The 16,935-nt window shown below is 49.3% G+C and overlaps 1 protein-coding gene across 7 annotated transcripts in view; it reads left to right on the forward strand.

Moving 5' to 3' along the window:
- Positions 1–16,654, forward strand: part of ZC3H7B (zinc finger CCCH-type containing 7B) — a 55,921-nt gene extending 39,267 nt beyond the window's left edge. For all 7 annotated transcript variants that reach the window (XM_030547213.1, XM_030547239.1, XM_030547229.1 and 4 more), the window contains 5 exons: positions 4,488–4,593; positions 7,593–7,701; positions 8,884–9,017; positions 9,801–9,964; positions 10,853–16,654. In XM_030547213.1, coding sequence (XP_030403073.1) covers positions 4,488–4,593; positions 7,593–7,701; positions 8,884–9,017; positions 9,801–9,964; positions 10,853–11,045 — 706 coding nt within the window. In that variant the 3' untranslated portion in view covers positions 11,046–16,654. The remainder of the gene's footprint in view (positions 1–4,487; positions 4,594–7,592; positions 7,702–8,883; positions 9,018–9,800; positions 9,965–10,852) is intronic.
- Positions 16,655–16,935: the final 281 nt, after the last annotated feature.

The raw sequence follows: 16,935 nt of genomic DNA on the forward strand, positions 1-16,935 counted from the left end.
CGCGATTCTGGTCCCCTTGATACTGGCACCGATCTCTCTCACCCCCACCTCCCCCTTTCACTCCAGACACCGGTCTCCAGTGACAACAGTCAGCAGGCAGACGCAGGCGACGATGGCCCCGCTGTGGTCACCAGAAGGGGGTTTCTCCAGCACGGAAGGGCTGTTCAGCCCCTTGTCAAGACCCCACCAGTGCGAATTGGCACCTGAGGCTGCGTTCACATTTACAGCACTGCGTTGGCACCATGGCCAATGGCCAATGCAGTGGCCTTATTGGAGTGCATGGGGCATGCCAGTAATGGCGATGACCCCTTTGCACTGCTCATCTGCTGGCACCTTGGAGCAACAGCTGGCAGCACTGGGTTTGGTCCATGAGACCTGCTTGGAGGTTGGGGTAGAGGAGACAGTGCCCACCCCCAAAAAAAACCCTCCCCAACAGGGAGATGATTCCCTGGAGCCTCCTCCAGTGGTACAGTTTTCGTCCTCATCCCTGGATGAGGCTGTCACGGGACCCTCAAGAGCCAGCCCACTGGATGATTTTAGAAACACCAGGCCCTGCTTCGACGGGTAACCGAGAACTTGGGCCTAAAAGTGGAGGAGATGGCTGAGCAGGTGAACACCTTGTTTGATATTCTCTCAGCTTCTACTCTGTCACGGGGTCCTGAAAATTGCCAAGGCCCTCTGGCAAATCCCATCGTCCATCCCTCCAGCTCCACAAGGGCCAAAAAGAAGTACTTCATCCTGGCCAAAGGATTCAAGTACCTTTATACCCATCCACCTCCGGGCTTGGTGGTTGTCTCTGTGGCCAACAAAAAGGGCAAGCAGGGGCACGCTAGTTCAACTCCCAAAAAATAAAAAGGCCAAAAAACTGGACCTGTTTGGAAGAAAAATTTGTTCAACATCCAGCCTGCAATTCCAGGCGGCGAACCAACAGGCTCTCTCTGGCAGGTACAGTTTTAACTTGTGAGACTTCCTCCATAAGTTCAAGGAGTCTCTCCCTTACGGTTTAGCCCAGGAATTTGGCACCCTGGTTGAGGAGGCACCGCGATGGCTAGGGCCTCTCTCCAGACGGCATGGGACATGGCGGATTCAGCAGTTAGGGTGGTCGCTGTGGTCATGAGGTGCAACTTCTGGCTTCCACTCTCGGGACAGGCCGGCAGTCTGCAGACCTCAGTCCAGGACCTCCCATTTGATGAGAACAGTCTCTTTTCGAAGCAGACTGTTGTGAGGCTGCACAGGTTAAAGGACACTTCGGCTACCCTTCGCTCTCTGGGCATGCGTATGCTGCAGTCTGCAAGGAAGCAGTTCCAGCTGCCCCCATCACCAAGGCCTTGGCAGCCTCGTCGGGGTGTGCAAGGAGAAGGGATAGAGACATGAGCTTTAGTCATCGTTGCCGCCTGCTCACCTCCCCAGCCCGGCCTGGCAAAGTGTCCTGGGGCCAGAAATGCTCATTTTGAAGGTGCGCTCGAGAGCAATGCCCCAGTCAATTCCCTGGATCTACCTTGTTCTTTCTTCAACCATCTTCACCCTACCGTTCAGTCGCAGACTGCTGGGTGCTGGACATAGTATCTCAGGGCTATACTCTGCAACTTTCTTGCCCCACCTGAAGGGCAGGGTGATGCAGATCCTGACAGACAATACTGCCACGATGTATTACATCAACAGGCAGGGCGGTGCCAGGTCTTCGGTCCTTTGTCAAGAAACTCTCCACCTTCTGGGATTTTTGTGTGTGGCATGCCATTCATCTGGTAGCCGTGCACCTGCTTGGAACCAGGAACATCCTAGCAGATCACCCTAGCAGGACTTTCTCTTCTCGCTGTGAGTGGTCACTCCATCTGGAGGTGGTCAGCATAATCTTGCAGAACAGAAAATGCCACATGTTCTGTTCGATCCGGGGGATGGACAGGGGCTCCTTATTAGACGCCTTTCTCATTCCATGGTCGGGGGCGCTGATATTTGCTTTCCTGCCAGTGCCGTTGGCTCACAGGGTCCCTGTGAAGATCAAGCAACCCAGTGCAAGAATGATCCTAATAGCCCCTGCGTGGCCTCGCCAGCACTGGTTCAGCATGTTGTTGAGCCTTTCAGTAGCCACCCTGCTGCAGCTGTCCCTCTGACTGGATCTGCTGTCCCAGAACCATGGCAGCCTTTTGCGCCAGAACCTGCTGGCACTGCACTTGACGGCTTGGCTACCACATGGCTAAGCACGGTCAAACGGGCAGGTCTTTCAGAGTAGCAGGAAACCCTCCACCAAAGCGACTTACTTGGCAAAATGGAAAAAGTTCACGTGCTGGGCCTCTGAACGGCATATCTGAGCTGAGGAGGCCCCACTGCAGGAGATCCTGGATTATCTGCTGCACCTGAAACTCCAAGGTTTGTCCCTGTCATCGATCGAGGTCCACCTTGCTGCTATCTTGGCTTTCCATCCTCCGTTCCAAGGCAGGTCGATCTTCCCTTGTGATGTGACAGCATGTTTTTTGAAAGGCCTGGAGTGTCTCTACCCGCACGTCCAGGATCCCATCCCTCCCTGGGACCTGAATCTCATGCTGTTGAGGTGTCTGGGGGCCTCCCTTTGAACCTCTGGCTTCCTGCTTCTCGCCTGGAAGGTTTTGTTCCTGGTTGTGATAACGTTGGCCCACAGGGTATCCGAGATCAGGGCCCTTACTTCAGAGCTGTCCTAGACAGTCTCGTACAAGGATACAGTCCAGTCACAACTGCACCTGGCATTTCGGCCTAAGGTAGTTTCCCAGTTTCATACTGGCCAGGACATATATTTACCCGTTTTCTTTCCAAAGCCTCATACGTCAGATAAGGAGCGCAAACTACACACCCTAGATGTCAGAAGGGTGCTGGCCTTCTACCTAGATAGATGGAAGCTGTTCCATAAGTCAGCGCAGTTGTTCATTGCAGTGGCAGGCAGAATGAAAGGTGGCCCAGTGTCTGCTCAGAGGATTTTGTCCTGGATCATGGGCTGCTTCCAAGGTGTCTCCACCAGCAGTCGTGACATCACACTCAGCTAGGGCGCAAGTGTCAGCGGCCTTCCTGGCACAGGTGCCAATCCAAAAGTTCTGTAGGGCCACTGCCTGGTCGTCTGTCCCCATGTTCGTGTCTCAGTATGCACTTACCCAGCAGGCTTGAGATAACGCTGGCTTTGGCAGAGCAGTGCTGCAAGCTGTGGGACCTTGAACTCGGAGCCCAGCTCCATTGATACTGCTTGTGAGTCACCTATAATGGAATCGACACAAGCAAGCACTCGAAGAAGGAAAAACGGTTGCCTACCATTTTGTAATTATTGTTCTTCGAGATGTTGCTTACTTCCATTCCATTACCTGCCCTCCTACCCCTCTGTCGGAGTAGTCAGCAAGAAGAAACTCAGAGGGCATAGGGCCAACGGCACCTAAGATACCTGCGCATAAGTGCGGCACTCAAGGGGTGCCACAGCTGGCCCTACAGATACCGCTAAGGCAAAAATATCTGACGATTCTGCGTGTGGGTGTGCACACACCTAGAATGGAATGGACATGAGCAGCACATCTTGAAGAACAACAGTTACGAAAAGGTAGGGTTTTTTCTGGGTTTTTCTGGGTTTTTTCTGCAGTTAGGTTCTATTATTTATCATTTGTATGCAGGGTCCTCTTTGGGCATGGCACTTTGCAGAGAGAAAAACAGTCCTATCTCTAGGAGCTTACAAGGTAGGGTAGAGGGAGCCTCCATTTTCCTTTTGTTCAGTTCATCCTATCTCTTCTAGCTATACTCAGCTGGAGCACCAAAACAATTCTTCTCCAAACTTGTTTCCAGACGTCAGCTGTTTGTAGGCAGCAATCCTATCACCATTGCTTGTCATTTTAGCCATGGTGTATGCTTTACATCATTTTTAAATGAGCCCTTTGATCATTTTTGTTGCATTTCTCTGAAAGGCATCCAATTTGTCTGCCTTGTTCTGCGAATGCAGTGCTCTAGGAGAGGTCTCCTCAGTGCCACATAGAGAGGGACGGTCGCTTTCGCTTTCTGAGATGTCATTTCTCTGTCTGGGATTTTTTTGCCACAATACCCTCTTCAGATCCTTTTGTAGGACATTGTGGAAGAGTGAGCTGCCTAACTATAGGATCTTGTTCACAGTGCCGTGTCTGTGTGTAAGGACCTGTAGTTCTACAGCAGGTCTCCCCCTGAAGGGTCCCGAAGTGTCGTTTTTTTACAGACTGCATAGACCAGGACCAGTTCAGCCACTCCTGGGGATGGAATGTGGGAGGTGTTCAGCCCCTCACAAAAGGCTCGGGGGTGGGGGGAAGCGGGAGGAAAGGCTCCCTTTTGGCTCACCCTGTAGAGCTACATTCTGTTCTTCTGGTGTGTCTGGTGTAGTGTAGCACATGGCTACCAGCCAGTGCAAGGGGCAAGCTGAGTGATGGTTCTGGTGTGCTGTTGGGATATTTTAAACCTCCTTTGCTTCCCCTCCTGACTTTTTTTGTTTTAATTCCCCCCTCTCCATTTCCTAGCTGGACAAAGGAGCGTCGTGTCCTGCTGGTGATGTCCAAAGCAAAGAGGAAGTGGGTGTCTGTCCGACCGCTGCCTTCCATCCGCAACTTCCCACAGCAATATGATGTAAGCCCTGTAGCCCTTCGCAGCTCCAGAATCCTCTCCCTTCCTATCGCAACACTGCATGCACCAAGCATGGAGCCAGTGCTTCGATGCTCGCGGGGCAGGTGCTTTGTAAATGGACAGGTGGGTAGGTAGACGTGGACCCAAGTGGAAAGCAGAGACCAACTGAAAGCGAAGAGAGATCAATTCCATTTCAAATAGCCAGCTCCGTAGCATAGTATGAAAGGACCCCTGCAACCAGGTTTTTGACTCTGCTCTTAACACCATCACCACCTATAGGACTGGCCAGCGATGGGGATGGAGTCAGGGTCTCGCCCTTCTCTTTAAGTCACACCTTTCCAGGCCAGGTCACAGGTGGGGCAGTAGGCACAGGGTAAGCTTGTGTTATCCCTGCTTTTGTTGTACCTGTTCTGCTGGTAAACAGAGCGCACTAGTCTCCTAGGCTTCCAATCCAGCCACTTCCACCAGTTTTTACAGCTCACTTGAAAGGTGATTTGAAAACCGATATTTTAAAAAAAAACCAACCCCCCCCCCCACACACCCTAAATTAAAACCTCAGAGTGACGTGAAAAGCTGTGAAGCCCAATCTCAGCTCAGCATGTGATGGGAGGTGGGATAGCGCTCTTCTCCTTTCTGCCTCGGGGAGGAGGAGGAGGAGAAGGAGAAGGAGATCAGGACAGGTCCCAGCCATAGTTAACGGAGAGCTCCCCTCCCCTTAGTGAAGAGGTGTTTGCCGTCCCTTAATCTAGAGCCAGAGGGGAGCCCATGTGAAAATGCTGGGGGTCCCCTTCTGCTCACAGCCAGGGTAGCTGTAAAGCACCTGTGATCTCAGTCAGTTGGATCACTCAGCTGCTTGAGTGTGTTCCGTGGCCTCATAATGAAAGATTTCCATGTGCTGCCATGGCAGTCACAGGCGGTGGGGTGCCTGGGGGAGTGGAAGTTTCTTCCTAGAGTGGCCGCTGACTTCTGGGAAACTGTCCTGGGTTTTTCAGTCTGTTACTAATCAGATTTTGTGTCTCCCCTCTCAGCCCAAAGCCAAAATCACGTGTGTGTTGGTGGCAGAAGGGGGCAATAGGTCAGACTAAGTTGCTGCTGAGATGTCACCCAGGGGAGATCCCAGCTGTGGGGTGGGGAGAGGAGAAAGGTGTGGACTTGCAGCTTAGCTGACTTAGGGTTTTGTTTTTAAGATTCCCTGTAGTGCAAAAGGAGTCATGAGCGCTACGGGAAATGGGAGCCAGTGTGTGGCAGAAGGAGTATCCCTTTGTTTTCTCCACCGTGCCTCCATTAAAGAGCCTGTGACAGGGAGGCACGGCCAGGAGAGGGCTAAGACCTGCCTGTCACGTGGCTCAGCAGGGCTTTTAGAGGAAGGGCGGTACCTAGTGGAAGAGCTGCAGAAGGAAGGACCCCTGAGAAGGGGCAGCACATGCTCTAGGGCGGCAGCTTTTGTTTTGTGAGTCTGTAAAGTGTGTCCTGAGAAAAGGGCCTGACAAGAGCCTTGGGCATGGCTCTGAATTCTTCCTGAGCTCATGAGGGAGTCCTGGATCTGCGGCCCCAAACACTGCCGCTAGCACTGATGTCACTGGAGTGTCTGGGGGGCTTTTCCTCTCTTTCCTGTGTAGGTGCACATGTGTAGGTAGTCTTTGCTGGGGAGTGAACCCTTCGGTTTGTTCCCACAGTAGGCAGTGCATGGGCAGCAAGAGTGCAAGCTTCCTGCCCCGGCCCTGCTGCTGTCTCTCTCGCTTCCGACAGGCGAGTGAATGGCTATGTCTCCAGTGACGCCTTCAGGCCCTGGCCCTTCTGCTGAGGCTGCAACAAGGGGGTCAGTGTGTCAGTGTGTGTCAACAGCGGGGATGGTATTTGCAAGGTAGACATGCCCTCATTCCCCCCTTCTTCCACCCGCACGCCCCCCCCCCCCGGGCTGCAGTGTCAAAAACCTCTGCATTCAGGTGCTTCCAAAAGACAGTTTCCCTTCTTCATACCATGCCTTGCTCATTTCATGTGGCGCCATGTTGCAGCTTCCTGGTGGGCAATGGGTCACTGCTGATCTGGGCTGGACTTCAGCCATCAGCATAGTCAGGGCTAGCTTGACAGTTTGCAGGGCCTAAGCTGCTGAAATGAGGGGAACCCAACTGTAAGTTTTCTCCGCTTCCAGTCCGGCTGCTGGAAGAGGGGATGAGATCTGGGAGGGAGCTATTTCCTGGTGCTGAAGCGGGAGATAAGGTCAGCTGGTGAGTTGCGAAGGAGGCAGGGCTCCAACCAGCTGTTTGCTTTGACTGTGCATAAGGACAGCCATGAATGGAGAGGAAGCAGGAGAGTCCTGTGGCACCTTATAGACTGACAGACATATTGGAGCATGAGCTTTTGTGGGTAAATACCCACTTCATCAGATGAAAGAATGGAGAGGAGAGGCTCTGCATGCCACCCTCCATTCGCTGACCTCTCCACACTCTCCTTGGTGGGACTGTTTACAGGGGGAAAGGGGGAGAGTGGGTAACTAGCAAAGGGTGGGCTGGACGTATGTAGGGAAAGCTCTTGGCTGTTCTTACTAGAGTTTTGTCATTGGGAACTTTTGCTCTGAATCAATCTAAACTCGCCTTGGGCGTCTCTCCACTTTCCTCTGAAAGCCTCTCCACCCCTTCAAGACCTCCATCTGTCAGGCTGGAGAGGACATGGGTGAGAGTCCCCTTCAGACGCCGCTGCTGGGTTAGCATAAGTTGCTTTCCACCACCTCACCTGGCTCCGTGAGTAACCTTACCTGTAAGCGAGCCAGCCATGGGCTTGGTGGCTAGGTAGTGAGAGGACAGTCACTAATTCAAGCCTCCTGTACATTTTATACAGAGATCTCCTCCCTCAAGTCTTAGGGGACCCAGGGAGAAGAGGCACGAGTGATCAGCATCACCTGCTTGGTGCCTTTCTGCTTGGTCTGCCCCTTTCTCTTTCCCTAACCAGAAGGGTCTGGGTGGGGTGGGGGGGCCTGTGTTTTCTTTTCTGTCTCTTGACAGCTGTGTATCCATGCACAAAACGGCAGGAAGTGCCAGTATGTTGGGAACTGCTCCTTTGCCCACAGCCCTGAGGAGAGAGACATGTGGACCTTCATGAAAGAAAATAAAAGTGAGTGGTGAGATGGGGGCAGGAACAGGGACACTGAAGAGCACAGGGTGTGTTATATCTCTTCTCCCCAGCATCCCAGAGCTGGAAAGGACGTCGAGCACCCCCGCCTTTCCAGCAGGCGGGTGAAATTACTCCGAAAAATGAGACTCTGAGCATGGGCTAGAGCTGTTCAAACAGCCACGCACAGCTGCGCAATCACCCTTCCACCAGCGCACCCTAGTCCTGCACCCAGTGCTATTCCATTCTCACCTGCCCGCTCCACAGCTCTGCTCTTCCTCTGCTAGTCAAGCCCTGGCTCCATACACCTCGCTCCTGACCTCTGCTCCTATCCTGGCCTCTCGCCTAGTTCTGCTAATGTTCCTGCGCCTAGGCTGCAGCACTCCCTGCTGATTGTGTGAAAGGTCATACACAGGTGTGTGAACTTGGTGTGAGGACCCCGTTGGGCAGTGCCCCTCACAAACAAGCTCGTCCTCACTTGTTAATAGTTCTTGGAAATGTAGGTGGCCACCACACCCCGTGGTCTTGGCCAAAATTTCTTCTCCCCTTGCCACCTCACTCTCCTACCAGTGTAGTGAGTTGTAGAGCTGGCCAAAAGGCTTTGGCTAATGGCAATTTTGCTTTTAAAATAAAAAAAAATCATTGGGGGGGCGGTTCAAAAACTATTTCCACCCCCTCATCAGTGTTTGAATACTTTTGTTTCTGAAGAAAATGTCAATTTGAATTAATATTTTGTTTAGAAAATCACAACATTTGAAACCCAAACAAACTGCTATTTTGTTTGGTTTAGTCTCATGCTTTGTTGCAGCAGGGGGTGAGCTACCCAGTGAGAGGGACCTGGCTCAGATCTGATCTGGCACCTCCTTGTGGGTGTGAAGTCCAGAGGGATCGCTAACTCTTTGCCCTCCTTCCTTCTCTCTCAATATTTATAAAAGCTGCCATCACAGTACCCTGTAGATTTCAGAACTCTGCTTCCCTCCCCCAGACCAAGGGAAAGAGATTTCTCTGCCCAGCCTCTCACTTGAGGAGGTAACCACACTGCAGAAGGAGTGTCTGTAACTGAAGGGGGTGGAGGGGACTGCACACTCAGAACACCAGATCTGTACAGGTCCCTTGTTCTGAGTGTGTCCATAGTGAGTGGGTAGGTGAGTTGCCTGGCTGACCTGGCTGATTCCTTCCTCGCAGTATTGGATATGCAGCAGACCTATGACATGTGGCTAAAAAAACACAACCCTGGGAAGCCAGGAGAGGGAACACCACTCACATCGCGTGAAGGAGAGAAGCAGATCCAGATGCCCACCGACTACGCCGACATCATGGTAATACCTCTCCTCCCTCCTCCCTTTCCTCATTCTGACATCTCCCCTTCTCTTCTGTGCTTCCCTGCAGGAGTCTCTTGAGAGGAGACTGGGCTGACTAGAAATCCAGTGAGGTTGGAACACTCCCTTGAGAAAGAGCCTGTGATCTTTGCCAGCTAGGAGGAGGGCAGCCGGGGTAGCAGTGACGAGGCGGGGGGGCATAGGCCTAGGCCTAGGTCAGCAAGGCTGCTCCAGGACTTTTCTGTCAGTTAAACATGTTTTTATCCAAGAGTCAGGCAGCTGAAACGGTATCTTACGCATGTACTCCTGCTTCCTGGGCTCCCGCCCGTCCCTGGAGCCCTGGAATGGCAAAGCCACGGCTGTCCATTTTGAAAAGAATTTGGTTGGGGATGAGAGATCTGTGGGGGTGTAACTGCCCCACCAATGGGTGGGAAGAGAAGTAGGGGGAGACTGCACTAATGTGTGGCAGAGGAGAGGTATGGGGAGGGGGGATGGGCAGGCCACTGAGGTCTGGAGAAACCATATCTAATTGCTCAACAATCCCTCCTATGGCTGTTATAAGGAGTGATACTGGTGGGCTCAGACAAAGAATCCAATCCTGTCCCCTGTGGCCAACAGTTTGATGTTCCCAACACTTATGTGTCAGGAGAGGAAGGTGCTGGGTGGGGTGGGGAGACCCTGGATGCTCTGGCGGAGAGGGGGACATCCCTTCCTCTCCACTCCCCAGTGCTGGGAAGGTCAATGTGGGCACTGCTAATGGGCTGCTCTGTCTGTGCTGGTTAGATGGGATACCACTGCTGGCTGTGTGGGAAGAACAGTAACAGCAAGAAGCAATGGCAGCAACACATCCAGTCAGAGAAGCATAAGGAGAAGGTCTTCACCTCTGACAATGACTCTAGCTGCTGGAACTACCGCTTCCCCATGGGCGAATTCCGGCTCTGTGACAGGTACTGTGTGCGCCACACCTCCGTTCCACACGGGTTCGCTGCTGGTGAGAGGAGAGCAGACCTGGTACTGAGTCGCTCTGCTCCTAAATGGGGAGCCCCAAGGAATTGCAGCTTGGGGGAGTTTCTGGAGAGGTCGAAAAGTGGGAGACGTTATTGGAAACACCCCTTCCAATAATGCTTCAGAATCAAGCTCACACCAGTTTCCCCCACCTAAAAGTGATAAACCACAAAGTTCAAAGGCATGAGTGGTGCTTCTTCAGTCTATACTTTGGGAAATGAAATCTTTAACCCAACAGCCATGCCACCCATGAGTGTGGTGACGTCAGATCTCACAAGCTAATCAGAGCATGGCTGGGTCCTTGCTTGTCTGAGACACCTCTTTAGGAGACCTAGCTGCCTCAGTAAGTGGGTCTAGTGTCTCTCTAGAGTGCCCTTCTCTCTTTTGTCCATGCCTCAAGATGATAATAGGAGGCACTGTGCTGCTGGAGGTGAAGTAGAAAATGGAGGTCCTGATCACTCATGTCTGTTTCAAGATTCCATGGCACTTTTTTTTCAAGAGTAGGGCTGTCCAACCCTAAATGTTAGCCCAGTTCTAACTTGTCATTTCATTCTGCAGCCCTAAATCCCCTTCTAGTCTCAGTTGGGTATGGATATGTCTCTTCTTGGCCAAAACTGTTATTGCTGTACCCTGTTAAACAACCTCCAGGCTTCAACCCGGAGATGATGGGCTACATTTCTGCATTCAGAGAATGAGCCTGATACAGGAAGAGCATTTGTAAAGTGCCTTAGAATACAGCACAACGTCCGTGCTGGAGAAACGGAGCAATCCTTTAAACCCTGCCCCTTAAAAATAAAATAGTCCAGTGAGTTGTGTTTCTCTCCTGGCAGGTTCCAGAAGACCAAGGCCTGCCCTGAGGGGGATAAATGTTGCTGTGCTCATGGCCAGGATGAGCTGACCGAGTGGTTGGACCGGCGGGAGGTACTGAAGCAGAAACTGGCCAAAGCTCGCAAGGACATGCTGCTGTGCCCTAAGGATGACGACTTCGGCAAATACAACTTCCTATTGCGGGACGGCGTATAGTGGGTTGGGGGACCTGTTGACTGGAAAAACAGAAGCAAGTTTTTAAAGGATGAGGCTGTGGTAGGGCAACTGAGACATGTCTCACAAGGAGAACTTTTTTTTTCCTTTTGTTTCAAAATTACCAATATGATTTTCCAGTGGTGAATGAAATTGTGACCTGATTCTTCTGTGGCCAGTGAACGCTGTGCTCATAAAGTTTTTCTATCTTCTCTTTTCTTTCCTTGTTCTCTGCCCACCTTTCTTTTTTTCTTTAATTGAAAGGAGTGAACACAGTTGGGCATGAGAGAGAGAAAATCTTTTCCTTTTAATTCCCCGTCTCTAGACTCTAAGTGTGTCTGGGAGGTTTTTTGGGACATTGCAGTGTCATGAATGCAGCTGAGAGAGGGGGCAAGGTTACTGGAGCATAGGTGTCTGCAGTCCTCTGTGCTCATTCTCCTCTGTAGAATGGAGCAAATTCCCCTTCTCTTTCACGCTCTCCTGGAAGAACAATATAAAAAACAATTGTAGCTGAGATGCAGGTGAGGAAAGCCTTTAAATCCATGTGATGTAAAGCATTGATTTTAAAACACCCGGCCGGTTAGCTGCTGTGGATGACTGCAAAGGAGCAAAATTACATCCCAAGTCTTCCCCTGAGGCGCACAACAGCTGAGGAGGGTAACGGCTGTCTAGCCTCCCCCATACATGGGTGCAAGGAGCATAGCTGAAAAAACAACCAGGATGCTTTTTGCAGAAGGGGCAGTTTGAAAGTGATCATGGATGACTTTTTTGCTGTTGCTATTGATTGTATCCAAAAAACAAACTAGTAATGGGTCATTTGACTTTCTCATGGACAGAAGAGAGTGCAGATTTTTTTTTTTTAAACTAGTGTGATTATGTAAGTAAGACTGAGTCCCTCCACAGGGTATAGCTAATGCTATGGTGCTGTCGTCATCTGTGTGCTCTGGGCCTTGGGATCAGCAGAAAAAAGGAAATAACAGAAAAGGAGCTTGTATTTTTATTTGTTAGCAGTGTAAAGTCAGTCAGCTTCTGCTTTGGGGATTACGTCTTTAAATAGCCTATATACTTGGTTACTTGGATACGGGTTTTGTCTGTAGAGGCTGAAGGTGCTGTCAGAGGAAGTGGGCATAAATCGATTCAAGGACACTCAAGTAGCATAGGTCCAAAATTCAGAGTGTGTGTTTGACAAAGAATGCGTTGGAAATGATTTCGCAATTGAAATTAATACAGTGTGGTTGCTGGTGGGGGTTGAAACCTTCTCTTTCAGTGTTGCAAAATTACACTCAGTAGCATTTGACAAGTGCATGGGAACCAGAAAACAAAGCTAACTAGAAATGGAAGACAAAACTGACCAGGGTAGTTTGGAGCTGAGTGACGTGCAAAATACAAACCAATTGCGTGCTGAAGAAACCAATTTTAAAGGTTCTTTTAGATTATTAAACTGAAGCCAGTTTATTAATGCAAGCAAGGAGAATGTTTGTTTGTTCTTAGCATGTGATTTTTACTTTGACTGTGTGTCCCCTTGCAGTCTCCCCTCCCCTCCCTGAAAAGAAAAAGGAAATTAATTCTTCCTGTATCCTTTGTCAAACAGAGGAGGACAAGATGTCCAACAACTGTCTGGAAGAGAAGAGGAAGATCATATTTGTAATATGAGGGTCCCTCTGGGTAAATAGAAACACATAACCACCCAGCTCCAGTGTCCCCATCAGGTTACATCTTGGTTTTTTGGTGGGGAAAGTTCAGCAGTGGGAAGTGTGTTTTTTCTGATTGTTTTGGGTTTTTTTTAAATCATTATGAACATTGCATTTAAACTGGCTTCTAGGCTTTTATGCCTCCCTCCTCTCACTAGACTTCCAGTGCTGCAAGTAGTGTCATTTTTCAGCAAGCTGGCCCCTGCTGGCAGGAAGAATAGAGGAGTGCCTCTTTGCCATGGGAACATTGATGTGTACAGGGGAGCCTCTGATAGAATCACCCTGCATGGCCTCATGGAGCAAGAGAGGGAACAGCTGTCACATCTGCTGCTGGTATTGTGCTGACTTGCATTTTGAATTAGGTCAACTCCTAGGGGGAGCAGTTGACACTCAAGGTATATCTACACTGAAAATGCTACTGGGGCAAAGTTGCAGCTGTGCCGCTGTAGTGCTTCAGTGTAGACCCTACTTACGCTGACAGGAGTGGTTTTCTCATTGGCATTGATCACCCACCTCCCTGAGAGGGGAGAGCTAGGACAATGGAAGAATTCTTCTGTCGCCCTAGCATTGTCTACACGGGGGCTTAGGTTGGTATAGCTGCGTTTCTCAGGGGTGTGGAATTTTCACGCCCCGAGAGTTGTAGCTGTACAGCTGTGTGTTCCCAGTGTAGACCAGCCCTTAGACTGTGTCAGCTGTAGGTGAAGCTAGTGTTGCCAAATGAAGTGGCCACACTGAATGCTGTTCCTGTCAGAGTTGGTACCATTCTCCATTGAGCCTAGCTGAGGGGATTCATTAGTGCATGTGGCATGTGTGGCTCCAGAGGGAAGATCTGTGATGTGGCCCAACACGTGCTGTCTATCAGCAAGTTGGGTTGATTTCACAACATTTGGGTGGGGTGGGATTGATGCAGGAGTATGTTAAGAAGAAGGCAGAGACTGTCCATAGTGCCTACTATACCACCTACACTCTTTGCTTGTTAATTTGAGGACTGGTGGTGGGACGTCTCGCAGGATTTTCTATCTCCAATACTGGAATGATATATAAATTGTGTTAAAACAAGGCAGCTCAAATAGAGGCACCCGATTGGCCAAACTGGGGTGCGGAGTAGAGTCTCAAATATAACCCCACTGAGTCAGGATCTCAGTATTTCTAATGGCAATAATGAACTTATGCCAACACCCTAGAGTTTCTCTGGGATCAGCTTTGTGCCTCATTCTGGTCCACCTGTCACTGGGGAGTGGGCATGCTGACATCTGCCCCCTTTGTCCTGAGCCTCCCTATCCCTCACTCTAATTACAGTTTAATACAGTGTGCATGTGTATACATAGTTTGATACAGCACCATCAGCTAAGAACAAACAGCCCCACCTTCTTAGAGCACTGTGTGTGTAGTTGTGTTTTTTGTATAGGGTCTCATGAGATTGTTTTGCCTGTGAGAAGTCAGAGCCCTCCAGTGCTGTATTTTGCATGGTGGTTCAGCAGCGTTGGGTCCCCTTTTCTTCACCCCATCTCTGAGGACACCTGTGTCCCTGGACAAGAGCTATTAGATAGGGAGCAATATGTGGGAGATACTGAATTGGCAGGGCAGCTGGCATCTTTATTTACAGACCTAACTCTGGATGTACACAACTCATAGGCAGCTGGCTCAGCTCCTGCATAGTGGTTAGAGCCTGGGAGTATTAATGAGGAGACCTGTGGTCTGGTCTTTCCAGCCACTGCTGTTAAGTCACTGGGTCCCCTGGACAAGCCACTAGCCCCTCCATGCTTGTTTTCCCCTCTGCCAAATTGTGATAACGATATGAGGCTTAATTCATTAGTGTGTGTACTACTCTTTGGGGTCCTGGCCTGGAAGTGGCACTTGAAGCAGAGAGATTTGAGTATGTATTCGTTGTTTATGATAGAGAGGTGGGAGAAGGGAGGATGCTTTTTCTTGCATGCCCCAAGGAGATGGCAGAGCAGCTGGAAAGATCCTTGCTCCACTGATCTGCCTCCCGATGTCCATAGTTTATGAGCAGGCTGATGCTGTATTTGTTTCCACCGACCAGTTGAGGTGCGATTTCTGTTCAGATTTGAAACTGGGCACTTCATCTCCTAGGATGTACATTTCCTTGTCTCAAGCACTGAAATTGTAAAGGCTAGATGGCAAAGGAGAGGGATGCTTGTCTTCTGTTTTGCCATGTATACTCATAATGTATAGAATTGCTGTGACACTGGACTAAGCAAAGTAACAGGAACCCAGCTGCTGCTAAATGAGCTAATCCAGCCTCCTCTTCACACACACACACACACCCTTTGTAGCTGTCTAATCCCAGCCTTACCAATGCGTGTTCAGCCAGTCACTCCCTCTGCAGAACTGACCAAAAAAGTGAGATTTGCACCACTGCGTAGGCTTGTACCATGTTTGTTGTAGTGGCGGCAGCGACGTGTGCAGGGGAGAAGAGAGGAAAAATTAATCGGGGAAGGGGGAGAAGGGGAAATGCTTGTTTTTTACTTTAAAAACAAATCTGCATTTACAGTGTAATTGTCGCTATGCCGGGACTTAAGAGTTGATAATTTGTTTAGATTATGGAGCAGGGTAATGTCCCTTCTCTTTAATCAAAATAACTGCTCTGCACCCACTCTTCTCCAGACTGATAGTGTTAGCTGGGGGGAGGGGCTATTGTTATGGGGGCAAAGGGGGTGGGGATGCTCATGAGCATTGCGTATCTATTTTTGTTTTCCCAGATATGATAACCTGATCTGTGGTGTTTCAGTATTTTGTCACAGACTTGTTTTAGTGTGTGTATATATGTGACCCCTGTGAAGCATATATACACAGGTATTAAATATATCGCTCTATATAATATTATATATGTGTGTGGTATCAAAGGAATCTTTTTTAATAAGGGTAAAGGAAAGGACTCAGTCCAGGAAATGCAGCATCTCCTGTTTTAATGTGAAGGCTTCTCCTCGCTCCCCGGCCCTCCAGCTGGGGTGGCAGAAAGGAGGAGGAAGGGAGGAGTTTATAGACAGGTATAAAGTTCAAGCTGGGACAGGTTTTCCTCATCATGCCTCTGAAAGCCCTCCGGTGATGACCTTCCTACCCCACCCTAGTGAAAGAACATTCAGATGCTTCCCTAACGAGTAAAGTTATGATTAAAACCTTGTTTATATGTATGTAAAGGGCAGGAGACTCCAGATTTGACCCCTCGTTTTCTTTCGCTTATCGTTTTTTTCAGTGTGATATTTCATCTCACCAAAAATACTCAGCACTAGCAGCTCTACGATGATTAAACCATAAGCTCCAGTGTTCTAAAGGAACTCTACCACGAACCAGTACATTCAGCCAAGCACTCACTCCTCTCTAGCCTGTGCAGTGTGGGGACTAAGGGGAGGAATTTCGGCAAGGAAACAAATCTGAGGGCTAACGAGCGGCGTTACTTTTTGTAACATTAAAAAAAAAAAAGTTATCTTGTCCTTTTATTTATAAAAACCAAAACCCTCCAACACACACACACACCAAACTTTGTTTTAGTTCAGCTTGTTAAATGCTGAGGGATATAATACAAATCCTTCTCCCAATCCTTGCAAGTGAAGGAAGGGATTTGTGAAGTTGTTTGAAGCAAAAAACAACAGCAAATCACCTCATATGAACAGTGTGTCAGAAATGGACGTGCTCTTGGTATGTGAAAGGGAAAAATCGCAAGGGGCTGCTGCAGTTCTAAGTTGGCTAGTAATGAGATGGAGTCCTTTAAAATGTCTCTGTATTAATATAATTTAAGAATACCACGCTTTACTATTAAAGATAACCTTAGTACCTTTCATAAGGTCTAGTACCAAGATAATAATGTAGGTGTTTTAACAATTTTGTTTTTGTTCTTAAAACAAACTTGCTTCTTTTAGCCTTTGTAATAGAAAATAAAAGTGTGCACTTTAAACCCTCTAGATGACTTGTGTGTCTATGTTGCAAAGGGTTTGTGAAAGACATTATTGGGGCCTCAAGGCTGCCTTGATAAATGATATTGCTGCTACAGGGAGAGAGTGGGGTGGGAGGGGTGGGGGGATGGGATTGAAGGACACCTGCTGTGGTTTATATCCAAGTAATCCACTAGTATCCACTCGTTAAGCTACTAGCTATGAATGATTATTAACAGTCTTTATTAGAGACATAGGTAACGTATATACAGAGCATCTGAACTCAGGCCAATCTATCAGTCTAACCGA

The sequence above is a fragment of the Gopherus evgoodei genome, chromosome 1 (genome assembly GCF_007399415.2).
Source record: "Gopherus evgoodei ecotype Sinaloan lineage chromosome 1, rGopEvg1_v1.p, whole genome shotgun sequence".
Taxonomy (NCBI): domain Eukaryota; kingdom Metazoa; phylum Chordata; order Testudines; family Testudinidae; genus Gopherus; species Gopherus evgoodei.